This window comes from Diaphorina citri, unplaced genomic scaffold (assembly GCF_000475195.1).
Source record: "Diaphorina citri unplaced genomic scaffold, Diaci psyllid genome assembly version 1.1 scaffold337, whole genome shotgun sequence".
NCBI classification, from domain to species: domain Eukaryota; kingdom Metazoa; phylum Arthropoda; class Insecta; order Hemiptera; family Psyllidae; genus Diaphorina; species Diaphorina citri.
In genome coordinates, this window is record NW_007377772.1 from 124,626 (window position 1) to 142,391 (window position 17,766).

The 17,766-nt window shown below is 38.0% G+C and overlaps 1 protein-coding gene and 2 long non-coding RNA genes across 3 annotated transcripts; all 3 read left to right on the forward strand.

Annotated features, from left to right (window-relative positions):
- The first annotated feature begins 1,044 nt into the window (after positions 1-1,044).
- On the forward strand, positions 1,045-1,469 carry LOC113466813. The gene is made up of 2 exons (XR_003391099.1): positions 1,045-1,184; positions 1,320-1,469. It is a non-coding gene; the product is annotated as an uncharacterized LOC113466813 (long non-coding RNA).
- A 1,338-nt stretch (positions 1,470-2,807) lies between these two features.
- Positions 2,808-3,450, forward strand: LOC113466810. Its single transcript, XR_003391097.1, has 2 exons — positions 2,808-2,956; positions 3,421-3,450. It is a non-coding gene; the product is annotated as an uncharacterized LOC113466810 (long non-coding RNA).
- An 8,763-nt stretch (positions 3,451-12,213) lies between these two features.
- Positions 12,214-16,740, forward strand: LOC103507719 (1-phosphatidylinositol 4,5-bisphosphate phosphodiesterase gamma-1-like). Its single transcript, XM_026822515.1, has 4 exons — positions 12,214-12,490; positions 12,891-13,030; positions 13,367-13,474; positions 15,339-16,740. The coding sequence occupies exons 1-4, from the start codon at positions 12,232-12,234 to the stop codon at positions 15,450-15,452; spliced, it is 621 nt and encodes a 206-aa protein (XP_026678316.1). The 5' UTR covers positions 12,214-12,231; the 3' UTR covers positions 15,453-16,740.
- The last annotated feature ends 1,026 nt before the right edge of the window (positions 16,741-17,766 follow it).

The following is a 17,766-nucleotide window of genomic DNA, read 5'->3' on the forward strand; positions in this document are numbered from 1 at the left end:
CCCAATCAAGCTGATGTAAATAGCATTGGAAAAGCAAAAGCTAGTTGTTAGCTTGTAACACCTTCAGTGTCTATTCAGAAAGATTATCGACCAATAAAACCGCACAATTCTTTGAACAGTCAGACACATAGGTACCTATACCTAGCTCTCGTTTTGTGTGTGAAGTTGGAGGAACATGTTACCTACTTTTTATTGGCATTGTAGGTACCTAACTTACGACCATGTCCTACCTACTTGGTGTAAGAAAAAACAAATTTAATAAAATGATCGTCACAAAAATATAGTTCCCCGAAACACTACGCTAAATTGTGTGACTTGACTTGAACTCGAACCTCCAACATCCAGGTCCAAAGTCTACCGCTGTAATCACTGAGGTTTGTTTGTCCCATCTATCAGGTAGACCTGACAGGTACACCTGATCAGGTCCGCCTGTCAGGTCTACCTGATAGTGAGTGGCTGGCATAACACTCTGTATTATTAAATTTGAACGATGATCCAAACGGACCTATTATTATGGATTCAAAGCTTCCATTATAAATCAGCTGAACATCTCCTGCCTTGGTTGTGATGTTAGGTAAATCAGGTTGATAAAGCTACAGTCCGGTAGCCAAACACGTGTATGGCCATTAGGGGAGATAACCTTCGACCTTTTACTGACGGCCAAGCGACCACAGTTTGTTTGAAAACTTCTGCGGCTGAGGTAAAATCGATTTTGAAAATCGGGGTATTTTATATTATATTATTTGAAATCGATTACCTATTATCGCTTGGTATCACCAGAAAAGGTACCCCTAGATACCTAGCTACAAAGATCATAGATACGTTAGGTAGGTACGATTATTTCTTTTTGAAGGGATTTAGAAACGTATCGCCATCTTTCGCCTGACTAATATTATGAGTGAGTATGCAATATGCAATAAATTGTTCACCTACCTCTGTGGTGGGAGCAAAGTACAACACAGAGGTAAAAATATTGGATTTTGCGCACGAGATTTTAAAATTCAACGTTATCAGTTTTTTTCTCCAAGTTTTCCCAGACGGGCCTGGGCAATTTTCACTGAATTTATTGCAGGAAGTGACTTTTTCTAAATGAGATTAGACCCAGTTTTCCCCGTATGTATGAAAACTTATAAGCTTAACTTAAGATGAAAAATCTTGCTTAAGTTAAACTTTAGTTCAAAATGGTATGTATGAAACTCACTGTTTTCCCAGACAGGCCTGGGCAATTTTCACTGAATTTATTGCAGGAAGTGACTTTTTCTAAATGAGATTAGACCCAGTTTTAATCTTGTTATCACCTCACTGATCGATTGCACTAGGTTGTGATATCAGAATCATGTATTTTCACGAGTAAAGTGTATTTTGTGATAGGAAGCTGTGAAACAGATCTTATCAAAGCATGATTAGATCACTCAGTAAACTAAATGGCAGTTGTTTTCTTGTCTCCAAAGCTCCCAAGTCAAGCAGAAGGTAAGAACAAAGTTATCAGTAGGTAAACAATTCTCACCTTTATTCCAACCGAGAAGACCCGATAGATTCGAATGGCCTCCGGGAACTGTTTCTCGAGAATGTTAGTTGCATAGTTCTGGACATAGTTGAAATATTTATTGAACACATACTGTCGTACAGCTCCAACCTCTGGATTGACAGCTTTCTTTGGTTGCTCCTGAGGAAGTTGGTCTGCATATGATCGCCATACAACTTGCTGGTAAATGCCAGGATGAAAGATAATCCTGTGGAGATGGAAAGGAGATTTGAATGATTAGGTTTGTGGAAAACATAAATCAGTAGTTGTGTAAGTACCTACATGTATACAAAGAGGTAAATTACAGTAATGCTGGGATTTACAAACTCGGTATTCACATAAGTACCTACCTACTTTTGCAGTTAAGTATTAGGTAATAAAGTTTTGATATTGATAACAAAGCAAATAAGTAAGTTAGGTAAGTAGATACTGTTGAGAAGTCCATTTTTTAAACAGTGCTACTCACTGTAAGCTCTAAGCTTCGACTTGAGCTTGTTCCAGACCACAAATCTTACCTTCTGCTTGACTTGGGAGCTTTGGAGACAAGAAAACAACTGCCATTTAGTTTACTGAGTGATCTAATCATGCTTTGATAAGATGTTTCACAGCTTCCTATCACAAAATACTTTACTCGTGAAAATACATGATTCTGATATCACAACCTAGTGCAATCGATCAGTGAGGTGATAACAAGATTAATAATATTCCGCCGTATGTATGAAAATTCATTTCAAGTTAATCTTAAGCTAAACTTGGCTAAGCAAAATTTCAGCTCAAGTTTAACTTGAGAATAGGAGAAGCTCAACCCATCCTTTGGGGCTGTCTAGCCCCTACACCTAAGCCTCAGACCTTAAAAGAGAAAAGGGGGCGTCAGTGAACTGAACCCGTTCAAAAAGAAAGGGAACAAAGAGAACAAATTTACCAACAGTATTTTTTTTTTTTTTTTTTTTTTTTTTTTTTGTTTTGGCCACCCGTATATCCCCTCATTTTTTTTATTACCGGGGTTTTTTTTTTTTTTTTTTTCATAGTAGTTTGACGTCACTGTATACCTGCTATTACTTTTATCGACGGGGTTTGACCTTCCATTCGGCAACAAGCTAACAGTCTTCTCATATTACACCCAACCACGTCACGTGAAGTCATGGGGAGTCAGAAAGATGTAGTGCAAAGTTTTCCTATAATATTGTAGGTACTTTTGTTCTGGACAGCCACGTCACGTGAAGTGACGTGATGGAAGTGTGTTTCTACCTTTAAACGTTTCTTTTCCTACTCCCTCAGAACATTCGTCTCGTGGACTACGAGAAGTTGGTGGATGATGAAGGCAATCGAGTGGTGGCTTTCGGTAAATACGCCGGTGTGGCGGGGATGGTCAATATTCTGCACGGATTGGGCCTGAGGCTGCTGGCTCTTGGCCATCATACACCGTTCATGGTAGGTCAAGCTTCGTAGGAGATTAACGCATCCTTAGGGCTATTTGCTCCTACAGTCCCTACACCTAACCCTCGGAGTGCGCTTTTTGTGTATGGATTAAGCTAAGTACTGTTTGGTTAGTGTTAGTAAACTCTCAACTTTTCAATTCGGAGGAGTTCTTAAACGGGGAAAACGATAAGCATCAATTAGATAATCTGTTGACGCGAAAATATTCACGTTAGAGAACAGGTGATGCAAAACACCTGATGACAGTGTGTTTTTCCTTTATCAAAATCAAAGAAAAAGGCTCCGAACTGGATCAATTCATTTGTTCGAGCTTGATTTCACAAATGGCCATGTGCCTGCGCACTGTTGTAATTTGGACCTCCACAGTCCTGGTTACGTTTCCAAAGCCTACTAATACTAAAGTAATGCTTCGCATGGAGTAAGAACACCAAACCAAGGTATGAATGTTGTGATTTCAGCACATTGGTCCGGCACACAACTACCGCAACTCAATGATGGCTCGGCAAGCTATCCGGGATGCCGGCTACTCGGAAAATCCATTGAGGTGAGTTGTAATTAATCAATCAATCAATCAACCAACCAATCATTCAAAGTGCTATAGCAGAGTCTCCTTCTATGGCATAGTCTTCAATAAGCCACATAAAACACTCAATTTTAATAAAGATGAGTGGTTAGATCGAAATTTCCAAGGTTTGAAAGAAAATAATTGTGACAAAAGTTCAGATCTATAAGTCATGGGCATGTGTTTGTTGAGCGTTCCTTTGAGTGTTTGGGTCCTTTCAAACTTTATATTTTTGACAGTTCTTGCCAACAAAATTTAGTTGTCAGTCGTAGACATTACTGATGAGGCTAACCAGTTAACCATCTCTTCCTTGCTTCTCGTTTCAGATACAAGTTCTCCTGGTCACCACGGGGTGTGCTGCTAAACACACTAAGCAGTGCCAAGTATCTACAGAACTCTCAAGTGGTGGACATTCCCGCTGGAGGAGAGCTGATGAGAACTGCCCGACCTTTGGACTTCCTACCCGGGTTTTCCTTCGAAGGTACCTAATGAGTTTCTTCTTCCTATACCTACCAAGGCAGACATAACGTTTCTTATTGCAGTTGTTAATTTTCTCCCCTTGTTTGATACTATTTTACTAATCCAAAGACATTAGATCTAGTGGTCACGTTCGCCTTGAGAGTCCAGGGGTGAAACTGGACATTCATCTTTTTTGCTGTTAAAACTTATAAAAAATGAAAAAACAAAGTAGGTATGTGGTTTTTCCTACCTTAAGCATTGAATAATATTAAATTATTTTAATAATATTACCACAAACCGCCCGTAGCCGTAGAACTGACTTTTGGCACGCACTAATTACAACTGAAATTTATTAGAACCGACAAGTTAAAACAACAGAGAAAGCTGAAATCACGTGGAAACTGGGATCTTGGACTCTCATCTTTCTTGCTGTGACTCTGCGACATTCATCTTTCTTTCCGTGTGTATGATATTTTCAAATCGTTCTAGCTCTGTACCCTCATTGTTTTTCGCATTTCTGACTTCAAAAATCGATAGTTTTGGGGGGGAAGTACTATATAACGTATCTAACTCATTTTTTTTGAAAATTGGACTCCCATCTTTTTTCCCGAGGGGTCTTCACTTGTCCCCAAACTGTCTCGGTGGAGCAACTTCGAAAACAGGAAAGTGCGAAATGAATTTCGTAAAAAAATCCTCTGAAATTTGGTCACCATGACGTAGGTACGTGAACCATGTATGTAGGTAGGTACTTCTTAGACCCACACGGTCAGCTCAACTCCATACACAAAAAGCTAGGGGCAAAGAACCCCAAAAGAAAAGATGGGTGCTTATACGAATCTAGTATTGTCTTAGCTTATACGTATACGAAATAGCTTAATACGAATAGTAAATAAGTAAGTATTATCTAGGTGCCTTAGTCTAAGTAGGTACCTGCCTAGGTAGGTACTGACATCAACCTGCGCCACTGAAAAGTAAAGGTAACTTCGAGTTGGTAGGTAAACATTTTACACCGAAATTTACCCAAGACCTTTACAATTTACAAACTTCCAAGAAACAAATAGGTACCCAGAGAACGAAGTGGTACCCTAATGTAGAATGATGTAAGCTAACCAAACCAAACGAAATTTTGGTCGGAAATGAAATCTATCTTATAGAGATCGCGATTGTACCAAGTTCCAATTTAGTTAATTTATTATTCGTATAGATTTTCATTTTATTTTAAGAGTAAAAAGACGTGTAAAAACTCACTGTGTTTACGTCAGAATTGAGTTCTGTTTTCGACTTTTCAAATAAACCAAAATGTACAGAGTGAAAAATAATGTAAATTCCTGACTGGATTCCGCTTGAATTGTCAGTAGCAGGCACAGCACTAATGCTGCCTGAAACATAGCAAATCATATCCTCTATTAAACCGTCACACGTCAGCAGAACTTAAAGTGTGTCCAGTTGTCCACATACGATCGATGTCGATCGTGTGTGGACTCGACGCATCGATCGATATCGACTGATGCATAGATTCAGCTCGTCGATCGACGGCCGGTCGACTATGTTTGGCCACACCTTGAGAGTAAATAAGGGTAATTATGCAGAAGTCACGTCCGTGGAAAAGAAAAGCTCCTTTTTGTATTTAACCTAACCCTATAATAACACTAATCACTGCTCTATTTGTGAAAACTCCTTTCTTGCGTTTACCTAACCCTATAATAACACTGGTCACTGCTCGTTTGTGCCAGTTCCTTTGGTAGCAATATTCCATGGATGTGACTCTGTACAAGTACCTAAATAAGTTTAGGTGTATTTCCCTTTAGGGGAAATTTCGGAAATGAAACCTTTTCCGGTGGCGCGCCATCTTGGATTTCCTATTGTTTAGTACAGGCGCCATTTCAGTTCCCAAAACGGAACCGGTTCCTTTTCCAAAAGTTTCCCCGAAAGAGCTTATGACAAAGCACCAAAAAAGCACTACACTTTGAAAAAACCCTAAATTTCACACCAAAATCTTGATTTAAACACTTCTAAAATCTACTACCATATTAAATTCTCAATGTCACACTAAAAATTGATTTCAAAAGACTTCATATCTTTTGGTTCAAGTTCAGGATTATCCAGGATGCAACCAAAAACTGGTTTTGTAGGGTATACAGAGTATGTAACGGATTATCTTGTGATGACCAGTGGGATTATCTTTGTGATGAGCAGTGGTTACAAAAACCCCCACGAGATTCTAGATTGAAAATCTGTGATGCTTTTATTTACTTAACACACTTTGATAGATTCTAACGTGACTTTGTGAAGATTCATCTTGAAAGAAAACTGTGAAGAGAATAAGTTACTGGTGTTCTATTTAACACACTTGAAAAGCTCCATTACATGCCCAAGTAATTTTACTGATAAAATAGTAGAAGATATTTTATGTAGATTTTTAAACACGAACTTTTATTTTCGTTTTGGTATACAGGACAGGACCGGCAAAAGTTATGGTCATTAAAATAAATCTACAAACTAATATGGCAAGATATAATTCCTAATTCTAGATTCCTTTTGGTAAGAAGAGTACCTAAATAAGTTTAGGTGTATTTCCCTTTAGGGGAAATTTCGGAAATGAAACCTTTTCCGGTGGCGCGCCATCTTGGATTTCCTATGCTTTAGTACAGGCGCCATTTCAGTTTCCAAAACGGAACCGGTTCCTTTTCCGAAAGTTTCCCCGAAAGAGCTTATGACAAAGCACCAAAAAAGCACTACACTTTGAAAAAACCCTGAATTTCACACCAAAATCTTGATTTAAACACTTCTAAAATCTACTACCATATTAAATTCTCAATGTCACACTAAAAATTGATTTCAAAAGCGATTATCCTGTAATCGAAAAATTTTATACACCGATCTTTAAAGATTTCCAAATCTACGATCTTTAAAACTTCGATCGAAATGAAGATTTACCTGTAAACTTAAACGAAGATGATCCATGGTCTGTCTTGATGCAACTGAGTGCATCCGGAGGTGTAGTTCTGGTTTTATAATACCTTTACCTGTAAACTTAAACGAAGATGATCCATGGTCTGTCTTGATGCAACTGAGTGCATCCGGAGGTGTAGTTCTGGTTTTATAATACGAAAAATTGAAAAAAAAAAAAAATAGGTAATCATGTACTTTTACTACTTTATTAAACGCAAGTTTTTATTGCACGAGGCCACGAGATTCAGTTAGATTTACTAGCAGTGAACAAAGGTTTTATCGTTTGAAGATGTTTATGTGATTAGCTTTTGTTTGTTACCCTATCGATATTAAATCACTTTACAAAACAATATAAGGTAGTCGACAGGTTAAACAAAATGTCAAATTCGCAACATAAACAAGTCCAAAAAATAAAATCGGAAACTTAACCTAATATGAATATTTACAGGTGAAAAATAAAGAATTCAGTCTTACAAATTACAATGTCATGTGAGAGATTTCCTTTTGCCTTCTGATTTGAGCAAAACAGGTCCCTGAGTAATATTTGATTACGTCTAGAGCTATTTATTTCTTGTAGTAACTATCCATTGTGTGCTTGACTCCTTTGTCATTGGATTTATTATGTGGTGACGGTTCAGATTGCATGGGAAGAACCAGCAAAGCTACTGGGGAGTTGTAGGGGAAAGAGTAGAGGTTAGAAGACTTCTCTTGAGCGTAATGACTTTGGATAGGTTGAGGAACTTGTGGGTGAGCTGGTTGAGATCTGAGCGAAGCTGACTTGACAGGAGCAACTGGTTTTTGTTGAGTGGCCGGTGTTGGAGCTGGTGTGTTGACAGGATATCCAGGGTTGTACCGGAATTGACCATTGGTTTTGGATAGGTTGAGAAACTTGTGGGTGAGCTGGTTGAGATCTGAGCGAAGCTGACTTTACAGGAGCAACTGGTTTTTGTTGAGTGGCCGGTGTTGGAGCTGGTGTGTTGACAGGATATCCAGGGTTGTACCGGAATTGACCATTGGTAGGGAAGGCATTGGGTTGGATCACGTAGTATCTTTGTTGTTCATTGGGAGCCGCTGCTGCTACAGGTTGTGGTTGAGCTACGGGCTTCTGAACTTTCTGAGCATCGTCTTGCTGGACTTGGTTCTGTTGGACTGGCGTTTGCTGGGGTGTCGCATGAGAGTTGTGGTGCTTAAGATTAAAGAAATGGGCAATTGAAAATACTAAAGATCTACGTTAGGTATCCCAATAATGATAATGGCGCCTAGACCAAAAAGAGCCTAGATGATCAACAATAGATCGCTGATTACGCAAGATGGTAATTACAAGGTGTTGGGCTAACATCTCACACTTGGGCTTACTAGGCCAAAACTTTGATCATAATACTCTCTGGACTAAATAGCCCCCATTTATCATGCTCCATTAATGAGGTTTCCATGACACCTTGTTTTCTTTGGGTGCTTCCTCTAATTGGGAATAGCGGGAGCAATGTCGATCTCATTAAAGGTAGAAACACAATACTATCACGTGACATAACGTGACGTGATAGTTTGTTTCTACCTTAATACATCAGGACGTAGTGTACGTCATACAGTGGCATTGGTACAACTTGTTTAATAGGCAGGGCGAAATCACAAAATCTAGGGCCGCCCTCTCGCACTCCGACTGTCTGACAGACTCCGCGGTCTATCAGACAACGTGTGAACGTGTGTGGTCACTGACACAGTTACATTATTTTTTTTTAAGAGGTTTGACAGAGGAAATTGTAACTGCTATGGTCTTATCGTCCCGAAATCGAAGAGAGAAAGACGACAGGATAGGAAGAAAGCCAGCCGTTCCAAGAACGAACATTATCCCATCAGGATAAATCCGCCCCGGGCGGGAATTGAACCCGCAATATTTTGGTTTGATAGAAGGAACTTTAGCAACGGAGGTCTTATCAGCCCTAAATCGCTGAGAAGGAGGATAGTATAGGAGAACTCCAGTCTTTCCAAGAACGAACCTTATCTGTTTAGGACTATATTCGCCCCGGGCGGAAGTAGAACTGGTAACCCAGCGCTTACAGGGCAGACTTGCTATCCTTCAAGCTAACCAGACTTGTTCAGACTTACCAAATAATTCGACTTACTAAATAATGCTTCAGTTGGTTTCGTAGATTCTTAGACTTGTCTAGACTTACCAAATAATTCGACTTACTAAATAATGCTTCAGTTGGTTTCGTGGATTCGTACAAGCTTAACCCATCCTTTAGGGCTGTCTAGCCCCTACATCTAAGCCACAGATTGGTCATTGGGCTTTTTGTGTATGGATTTATTGGTTTACTATGTGCTGTGATTTGTGTACCCAAAGTTGGGATCTTTCGTGTTTCGTAAAGCACCTTATAATATTGAACATTGATTTTAAATATTTCGGTGAACAAATTAATAAGTACCAGTCGCCATGGGCGGGCCATATTTTGTGGTCAGGGGGTAATTACATACTCCTAATATTCCTATAATGTGTGGTATCTACTTATCTAAGTAATGATGGTTTTGTATTAACACTGTGGTTTAGTTTGGTGGGAGGTACCATAAAAAAGTTGGTATTGGTAATTGAAAATGCGTGAGATATTTTTTTCGGTTCATAACAGGGGATTATTGAAATATTTTTTGGTGTGTTTACTTGAGGCCATTTTTCTTAGCCAAGATAAACACAAGCTTAGCCCAAAACGTAGTAAGCTTGGTTTGACTTTACCTTGAGCAGCCTGAAGAATTTGATATCACAAAGTGAAAGCCTCTGAAAAGGGACCGTAATTTTCGGTGTAATATGTGGGTGTACGGTGTAGTGCAAGAACTTGGCTGCTGCACTAACCGCTCACTTAAACACTTGTTGATTGACTTCATTTTAATAATTAATAAATACACTACAATTTAATCATTTAACTAAGATGCATTGTACATTCGATTCGTTTTAATCAAAAAGATAATTACAAAACCCTAAGGATCCTAAGGAAGAACACACAAAGCTCAAAGGTGCATGATTTGTAAAGTGAACTTTTAAAAGTACCTATGTCTACTTGTCTACACTTTGTGTCTACACACCTACTCGTACTAAAGTTTTCTAAAACTAATTAATCATATTCAAAATTCCAGGTAATCACCTACATATCATATCATATACATTATTAATTATGACCTATATCATACAAGTACTTAAAGAGTTCTAAATAAGAACGCATGAAATTCAAAGTCAAATGTCAAGGTAGTAGATGTGTAACTAATAGGTACTGACATGCTATGTCAGAGGCTCTGTAACTAATAGCCACTGTCATGCTATGTCAGAGGCTCTATAACTAAGAACTACTGACATGCTACGGGAATTTACTTACAATAGACAATCAGTAATCAGTATGTAGTGCGTACTATTATTCATAGACGTATTACGTAAATTTTTACAACTGTGCGTCAGGTATTGTCCGGAAAGCTATGTGGTCCATATCAGGCTGGAGACTAGGGGGTGATTTTGGACCTGGAAAGTGATTGTTGCAGCTGACGTACTGCCAGTCTTTAAGCAGAATAAATTCTCAGGCAAAATACGACCGCTCTTAATGCAAGACAGATTCTCAGGTACACAGGTGCCTCTTTAAGCAAAATGAATTCTCAGGCACAATACGACCGTTCTTAGAGCAAGACAGATTCGCGTACATATTCTTGTTGAACGACTGAAGTAAAGCTATGTGGTTTATATCAGGCTGGAGACTAGGGGGTGATTTTGGACTTGGAAAGTGATTGTTGCAGCTGACGTACTGCCAGTCTTTAAGCAGAATAAATTCTCAGGCAAAATACGACCGTTCTTAATGCAAGACAGATTCTCAGGTACACAGGTGCCAGTCTTTAAGCAAAATGAATTCTCAGGCACAATACGACCGTTCTTAGAGCAAGACAGATTCGCGTACATATTCTTGTTGAACGACTGAAGACCTGAAGAATTTGATATCACAAAGTGAAAGCCTCTGAAAAGGGACTGTAATTTTCGGTGTAATATGTGGGTGTACGGTGTAGTGCAAGAACTTGGCTGCTGCACTAACCGCTCACTTAAACACTTGTTGATTGAGCCTGAAGAATTTGATATCACAAAGTGAAAGCCTCTGAAAAGGGACCGTAATTTTCGGTGTAATATGTGGGTGTACGGTGTAGTGCAAGAACTTGGCTGCTGCACTAACCGCTCACTTAAACACTTGTTGATTGACTTCATTTTAATAATTAATAAGTACACTACAATTTAATCATTTAACTAAGATGCATTGTACATTCGATTCGTTTTAATCAAAAAGATAATTACAAAACCCTAAGGATCCTAAGGAAGAACACACAAAGCTCAAAGGTGCATGATTTGTAAAGTGAACTTTTAAAAGTACCTATGTCTACTTGTCTACACTTTGTGTCTACACACCTACTCGTACTAAAGTTTTCTAAAACTAATTAATCATATTCAAAATTCCAGGTAATCACCTACATATCATATCATATACATTATTAATTATGACCTATATCATACAAGTACTTAAAGAGTTCTAAATAAGAACGCATGAAATTCAAAGTCAAATGTCAAGGTAGTAGATGTGTAACTAATAGGTACTGACATGCTATGTCAGAGGCTCTGTAACTAATAGCCACTGTCATGCTATGTCAGAGGCTCTATAACTAAGAACTACTGACATGCTACGGGAATTTACTTACAATAGACAATCAGTAATCAGTATGTAGTGCGTACTATTATTCATAGACGTATTACGTAAATTTTTACAACTGTGCGTCAGGTATTGTCCGTCCGTCAGTGATGTACGTCCATCATTTTATTAGGGATGGGTAAATATTCTCTGAGTCGATTCAAAGAGTCGAATATTTCAAAAGAATCGTGAATCGCGATTCTTAAATTCAAAGAAAATAATCTTATCTGTTTTTCCGCCCCGGTCAAAAATCGAACCTGCAACCTTGCAAGAAGGCCGGTGCTCTAACTTCCTCGCCTTTCCTTTGGCTGACTCTCCGCTTCGGATGTGAGCGTTCAACATTTCTATTTTGACTTTATCTAACGTAATTAGCCTGGCAAATCACACTTTAACTAGAGGTGGAATTGAATGTACTATGTCTTCACTTGACTTAATCAATTATTCTGATAAGCAGTCATCTCCTGTTAATAGTAGCAAAATACCGATTATTAACAGGACATGACTGCTTATCAGAACACCTCCACAGAATCGGCCGTGCTGACTCCCCAATATGCCCAAACTCAATTATTCTATTCCCTTTTGCAGACAAAGCCATGCAAGTTAACCACGCCAAGTTTCGCATGAACGGAGGCTGTGGCTATCTGCTTCGGCCGGCGTTCATGTTCTCCGAGTCCTACGACCCATATGACCCCACCAGCCTCGTCGGAGTTACCCGGGTCAAAGTCCTACTGCGGGTGTTGGCAGCTAGACATCTCACCCGCTCTGGGAGGTGTACCACTAGTCCTTTTGTAGAAGTAGAGGTCCTGGGAGCCGACTATGATACGGGCCTCAAGTTAACCACCAAGACTGTGTGTGAGTATTTGTTTTTTGTGTTCTACCTAACGCTATCTCATATCAGCTAGACATCTTACTCGGTCTGGAAGGTGCACTACTAGTCCTTTTGTAGAAGTAGAGGTATGCTAAATAAACAAACCATGCTAATGAACAGAAGCGTCCTCAACGGAGCCTTAACCACAGTACCGACCCTCGCAGAAATTCAAGAAATTGAAGGGGTTTTTTTATGTGATGGTTGATGGTTTTGTATACCTACAGTTCTGATAACATTTTAACCTCAATAAATTTCAAGTGCGTCTAAAATAGGAGATTCCAGGCTCCGTTGTAGACACTCTGATGGCCTAGGATCTATGGTCCCCGTTGTGGACGCGCACTTAGACTTGGACATTTTTTTCAAGCTGTTTCTTTTTATTTTCAGCTGATAACGGGTTCAATCCTACCTGGAACGAGTCGTGTGAGTTCACAGTTCATAACCCGGAGATGGCACTGTTGAGATTTGTATGCCAAGACGAGGACATGTTTGGCGATTCCAACTTCATTGGACAGGCCACTTATCCTGTAAGTATTCATTTTTTTTTTCTTTTTTTTTTAATGGTGCCAAAAGTGGACATCTCGGATCTTTGACCTTAATGTAACTAATTAATGTCAACTTCGCAGAAATACCATAGGTGTATACCAACAGATTCCCTTAGATTTTTTTTTTTTTTTTTTTTTTTTTTTTTTTTTTTTTTTTTTTTTTTTTTTTTTTTTTTTTTTTTTTTTTCAAGACCAAAACCATTAAAATCGGCTGCTTGTTTCAAATGATATGAGTTTTTCGTGTTTTCCCTAAACCACTTTTTTATGTCCACTTTTGGAACTGGACTCATCTACTTGAATTTAATTTTAATTTCACAGCTCCTGGCATGCAGGACAGGATATCGCAGCGTACCTCTGAGGAATGGCTACTCTGAAGAATTAGAACTGTCCACTCTCCTAGTCCACATCTGTATTCTCAAAATAAAGGTGAGCCATTTCAATGTTTCGTTTTATAGTTGTTTTTTTTTTTTTTTATTTTTTTATTTTGCCTTGGAACCACTTTCGCATTACTTCAAGACACATTCTTTTACATCCATGCCTATCCAATAACGAAGAAGTCTGGTCAGAAAATTTCCGCCCTGGTCGGGATTCGAACCCAGCACCTCCGGGTTGAGAGTAGGTATTTTTGACCCCTCGGCCACAGAGGTGGGCTAAAAATTAAAACTTGGAAATCATTTCGTCCAATCGGTAATTTATTCACTTTTTTTGCCTTTGCCTGTTTCAGGAACCCCTAGTCCGTACCTCATCTGATATTGGATCCTCGGAGTCCGTAGCTCTACTCAATGGTGAACATCTATCTGAACCCAGCAGTGTAGATATATCCAAGCTAAGTGTATGAAGTATGAACCCTGGGCCATATAACAAGCTGCATATGTGTATGAACCCTGAACCCTGGGCCATATAACAGGCTACATATGTGTATGAAGTATGAACCCTCAGATAACAAGCTATGTTTAATCTGTAGCTCTCCTCAATGGTGATCATTTGTCTGAACCGAGCAGTGTAGATATATCCAAGCTAAGTGTATGAAGTATGAACCCTGGGCCATATAACAGGCTACATATGTGTATGAAGTATGAACCCTCAGATAACAAGCTATGTTTAATCCTTAGCTCTTCTCAATGGTGAACATTTGTCTGAACCCAGCACTGTAGATATATCCAAGCTGAGTGTATGAAATTATGAATCCATCTTATCCTTAGCTATGAACTATAAAGCTGGTGAGCATTATTTTGTTTCAGTCCAGCAGATGAATTTTTGAACAAATTTTCAAACAAATATAGAATTTTCAAAACAAACAGATGAATTTTCAAACAAATATAGTAAAGAAAAAAAAATCAAAATAAGCAGTATGAATGTAGAAAAAATTAAGCCATGGTAATTTTATAACATCCAAGTATCTATTTATTACTGTATATCTGGGGTGCGTGCAATTTTAGAACACCAGATACTTGCAAAGTGTATATTTGGACTTCGTTTCCGAAGGCAACTTTCCCCTTCACATTTCGGAAAATTTTGACGTCACGACTACCTATTATAATGGTTGTGAAACGGTTTTAAACGTTTGAAGAACCTTACCGATTCAGTATCAAACTACATGTTAGGTACTCCATTGATATTGATAACTCGCATATAAAGTGCCTTCGAGATAAATAATTAACTATAGGTACCTAGGACATTTGTTTTTCAATTTATTATTATGTTTGTTTTCCGAAAAGCTTATTTGTTTATTAATTTTTGTTTTCGCACCTTGATGAAAGATAGATAGGTTATCTTTGTCCGGTGTCACAGAAATCGAAGCGAGAAGGAGGACAAGATAGGAGAAAGCCAAGCGTTCCAAGAACAAAGCTTATTTGTTTGCAATAAATTCGCACCGGGCAGGAATCGAATCCGCTCTTATAAGTTTGCTAGGCTTACCAGCTATACTCATGAAGAATTCTATGAAGCCGGACATTATTGGTGCTATGTACCTATATTATTCCGTGTAAATGCATTTGTGTCAAAATTTGTGCCATTCTGCCCTTCGTATTGCACTTCAAAAACGCAGGTACACTAAAATTAGCGACCTACACGCTGAGGCCAAAACACCTTACATTGAGTCTTACATACATCCATGCCTATCCAAGAACGAAAAAGTCTGGTTAGAAAATTTCGAACCCAGCACCTCCGGGTTGAGAGTAGGTATTTTTGACCACTCGGCCACAGAGGTGGGCTAAAAATTGAAACTTGGAAATCATTTCGTCCAATCAGTAATTTATTCACTTTTTTTGCCTTTGCCTCTCTGTTTCAGGAACCCCTAGTCCGTACTTCATCTGATATTGGATCCTCAGAGTCCGTAGCTCTACTCAATGGTGAACATCTATCTGAACCCAGCAGTGTAGATATATCCAAGCTAAGTGTATGAATTATGAACCCTGGGCCATATAACAAGCTGCATATGTGTATGAACCCTGAACCCTGGGCCATATAACAGGCTACATATGTGTATGAACCCTGAACCCTCAGATAACAAGCTATGTTTAATCTGTAGCTCTCCTCAATGGTGAACATTTGTCTGAACCGAGCAGTGTAGATATATCCAAGCTAAGTGTATGAAGTATGAACCCTGGGCCATATAACAAGCTGCATATGTGTATGAACCCTGGGCCATATAACAGGCTACATATGTGTATGAACCCTGAACCCTCAGATAACAAGCTATGTTTAATCCTTAGCTCTCCTCAATGGTGAACATTTGTCTGAACCCAGCAGTGCAGATATGTCCAAGCTGAGTGTATGAAATTATGAATCCATCTTATCCTTAGCTATGAACTATGAAGCTGGTGAGCATTATTTTGTTTCAGTCCAGCAGATGAATTTTTGAACAAATAGATCAAAATAAGTAAAAAAAAAAAAAACAAACAAACGAACAAAAACAAAAAACAAAATCAAAATAAGAAGTATGAATATAGAAAAAAATAAGCCATGGTAATTTTATAACATCCAAGTATCTATTTATTACTGTATATCTGGGGTGCGTGCAATTTTAGAACACCAGATACTTGCAAAGTGTATATTTGGACTTCGTTTCCGAAAGCAAATTTCCCCTTCACATTTCGGAAAATTTTGACGTCACGACTACCTACTATAATGGTTGTGAAACGGGTTTAAACGTTTGAAGAACCTTACCGAATCAGTATCAAACTACATGTTAGGTACTCCATTGATATTGATAACTCGCATATAAAGTGCCTTCGAGATAAATAATTAACTATAGGTACCTAGGACATTTGTTTTTCAATTTATTATTGTTCGTTTTCCGAAAAGCTTATTTGTTTATTAATTTTTGTTTTCGCACCTTGATGAAAGATAGATAGGTTATCTTTGTTTATTTATGTCCGGCGTCACAGAAATCGAAGCGAGAAGGAGGACAGGATAGGACAAAGCCAAGCGTTCCAAGAACAAACCTTATTTGTTTGCAATAAATTCGCACCGGGCAGGAATCGAATCCGCTCTTATAAGTTTGCTAGGCTTATCAGATATACTCGTGAAGAATTCTATGAAGCCGGACATTATTGGTGCTATGTACCTATATTATTCCGTGTAAATGCATTTGTGTCAAAATTTGTGCCATTCCTTTTTTACGTTTTCAGATATAGTTAGGTTTACAGTTAATCTAGTTTTATTTTTTTCCTTTTTTCCAATTTCCCCCCTATTTTTCCATAAATGTTTAAAAATCACGAGATTATTTTCAGCACTATGCCTCTAACTTATAGGAGATTTCTAATTATTATTTATACCCCTAATTTTAACACGGCTTTATTGTTCGTTGATTAAATTAGTCACATATTTAATATACCTACCGAAGCACCTTTATTAATGTATTCATTTATAGAAATTGTTGTATTTTTTCACATATTTTTATATTGTTAAGAGATATTGTATTTACAAATTTTATTTTATTTTCTACGTTCTGTATTCAGGATATTGTTTTGTTATATTGTAAACAGTTTTTCCATTATTTTTGTACGCATTTATTTCTGATAGCTTTCGACATAGATAATTTTAGATATTGCAATATTTTTCCTTTATCTATTTTAAAAGCTGTTTTTTAAATTTTTTTAAAAAGATCTCTTATTATCTTATTTTTCATGTCAGTCAAAGTCAACCTATTTAAGACTGGAGCTGACACCCTACCACATTGTATTCTATTGTATTATATTTTATTATTCAGTTAATCTAGTTTTATTTTTTCCCTTTTTTTCCAATTTCCCCCCTATTTTTCCATAAATGTTTAAAAATTACGAGATTATTTTCAGCACTGTGCCTCTAACTTATGGAGATTTCTAATTATTATTTCAGTTTTTATTTGTCACCTGTAGAGGTAACATCTTACGTAAACCCTAGATTGAAATTAAAATAAATTTTAAATCTTGATATTTTTTCCGTGTTCCTATTCTACCTGTGTTATAATACTCGGTGTTAGAACTAGGGACTATAGGTAACAGTTACAGTGCAGTGAATAGCCACTTCAATGCCAAACTGTACAACAAACACCAGCGCTCGCAAGCCTAGCCTAGTCTAATCCAGATCATAAGTTAAATTATAACACATAATTACTTGTATAAATTAAACGATTTTCTCTTTTCGTTTTACCTCTTTCAGGTTCAATTCAGTCGGGTCTATCCAAAAGGCCAAAGAATAGATTCGTCCAATTACAACCCGGTGCCTTTGTGGAA

Coding starts and splice junctions, on each gene's coding strand:
- LOC103507719 (XM_026822515.1), top strand. CDS start 12,232: ATGCAAGTTAACCACGCCAAGTTTCGCATGAACGGAGGCTGTGGCTAT. Junction 13,031..13,366: donor TTGGACAGGCCACTTATCCT/GTAAGTATTCAT, acceptor TTAATTTCACAG/CTCCTGGCATGCAGGACAGG. Junction 13,475..15,338: donor TCTGTATTCTCAAAATAAAG/GTGAGCCATTTC, acceptor TCTCTGTTTCAG/GAACCCCTAGTCCGTACTTC.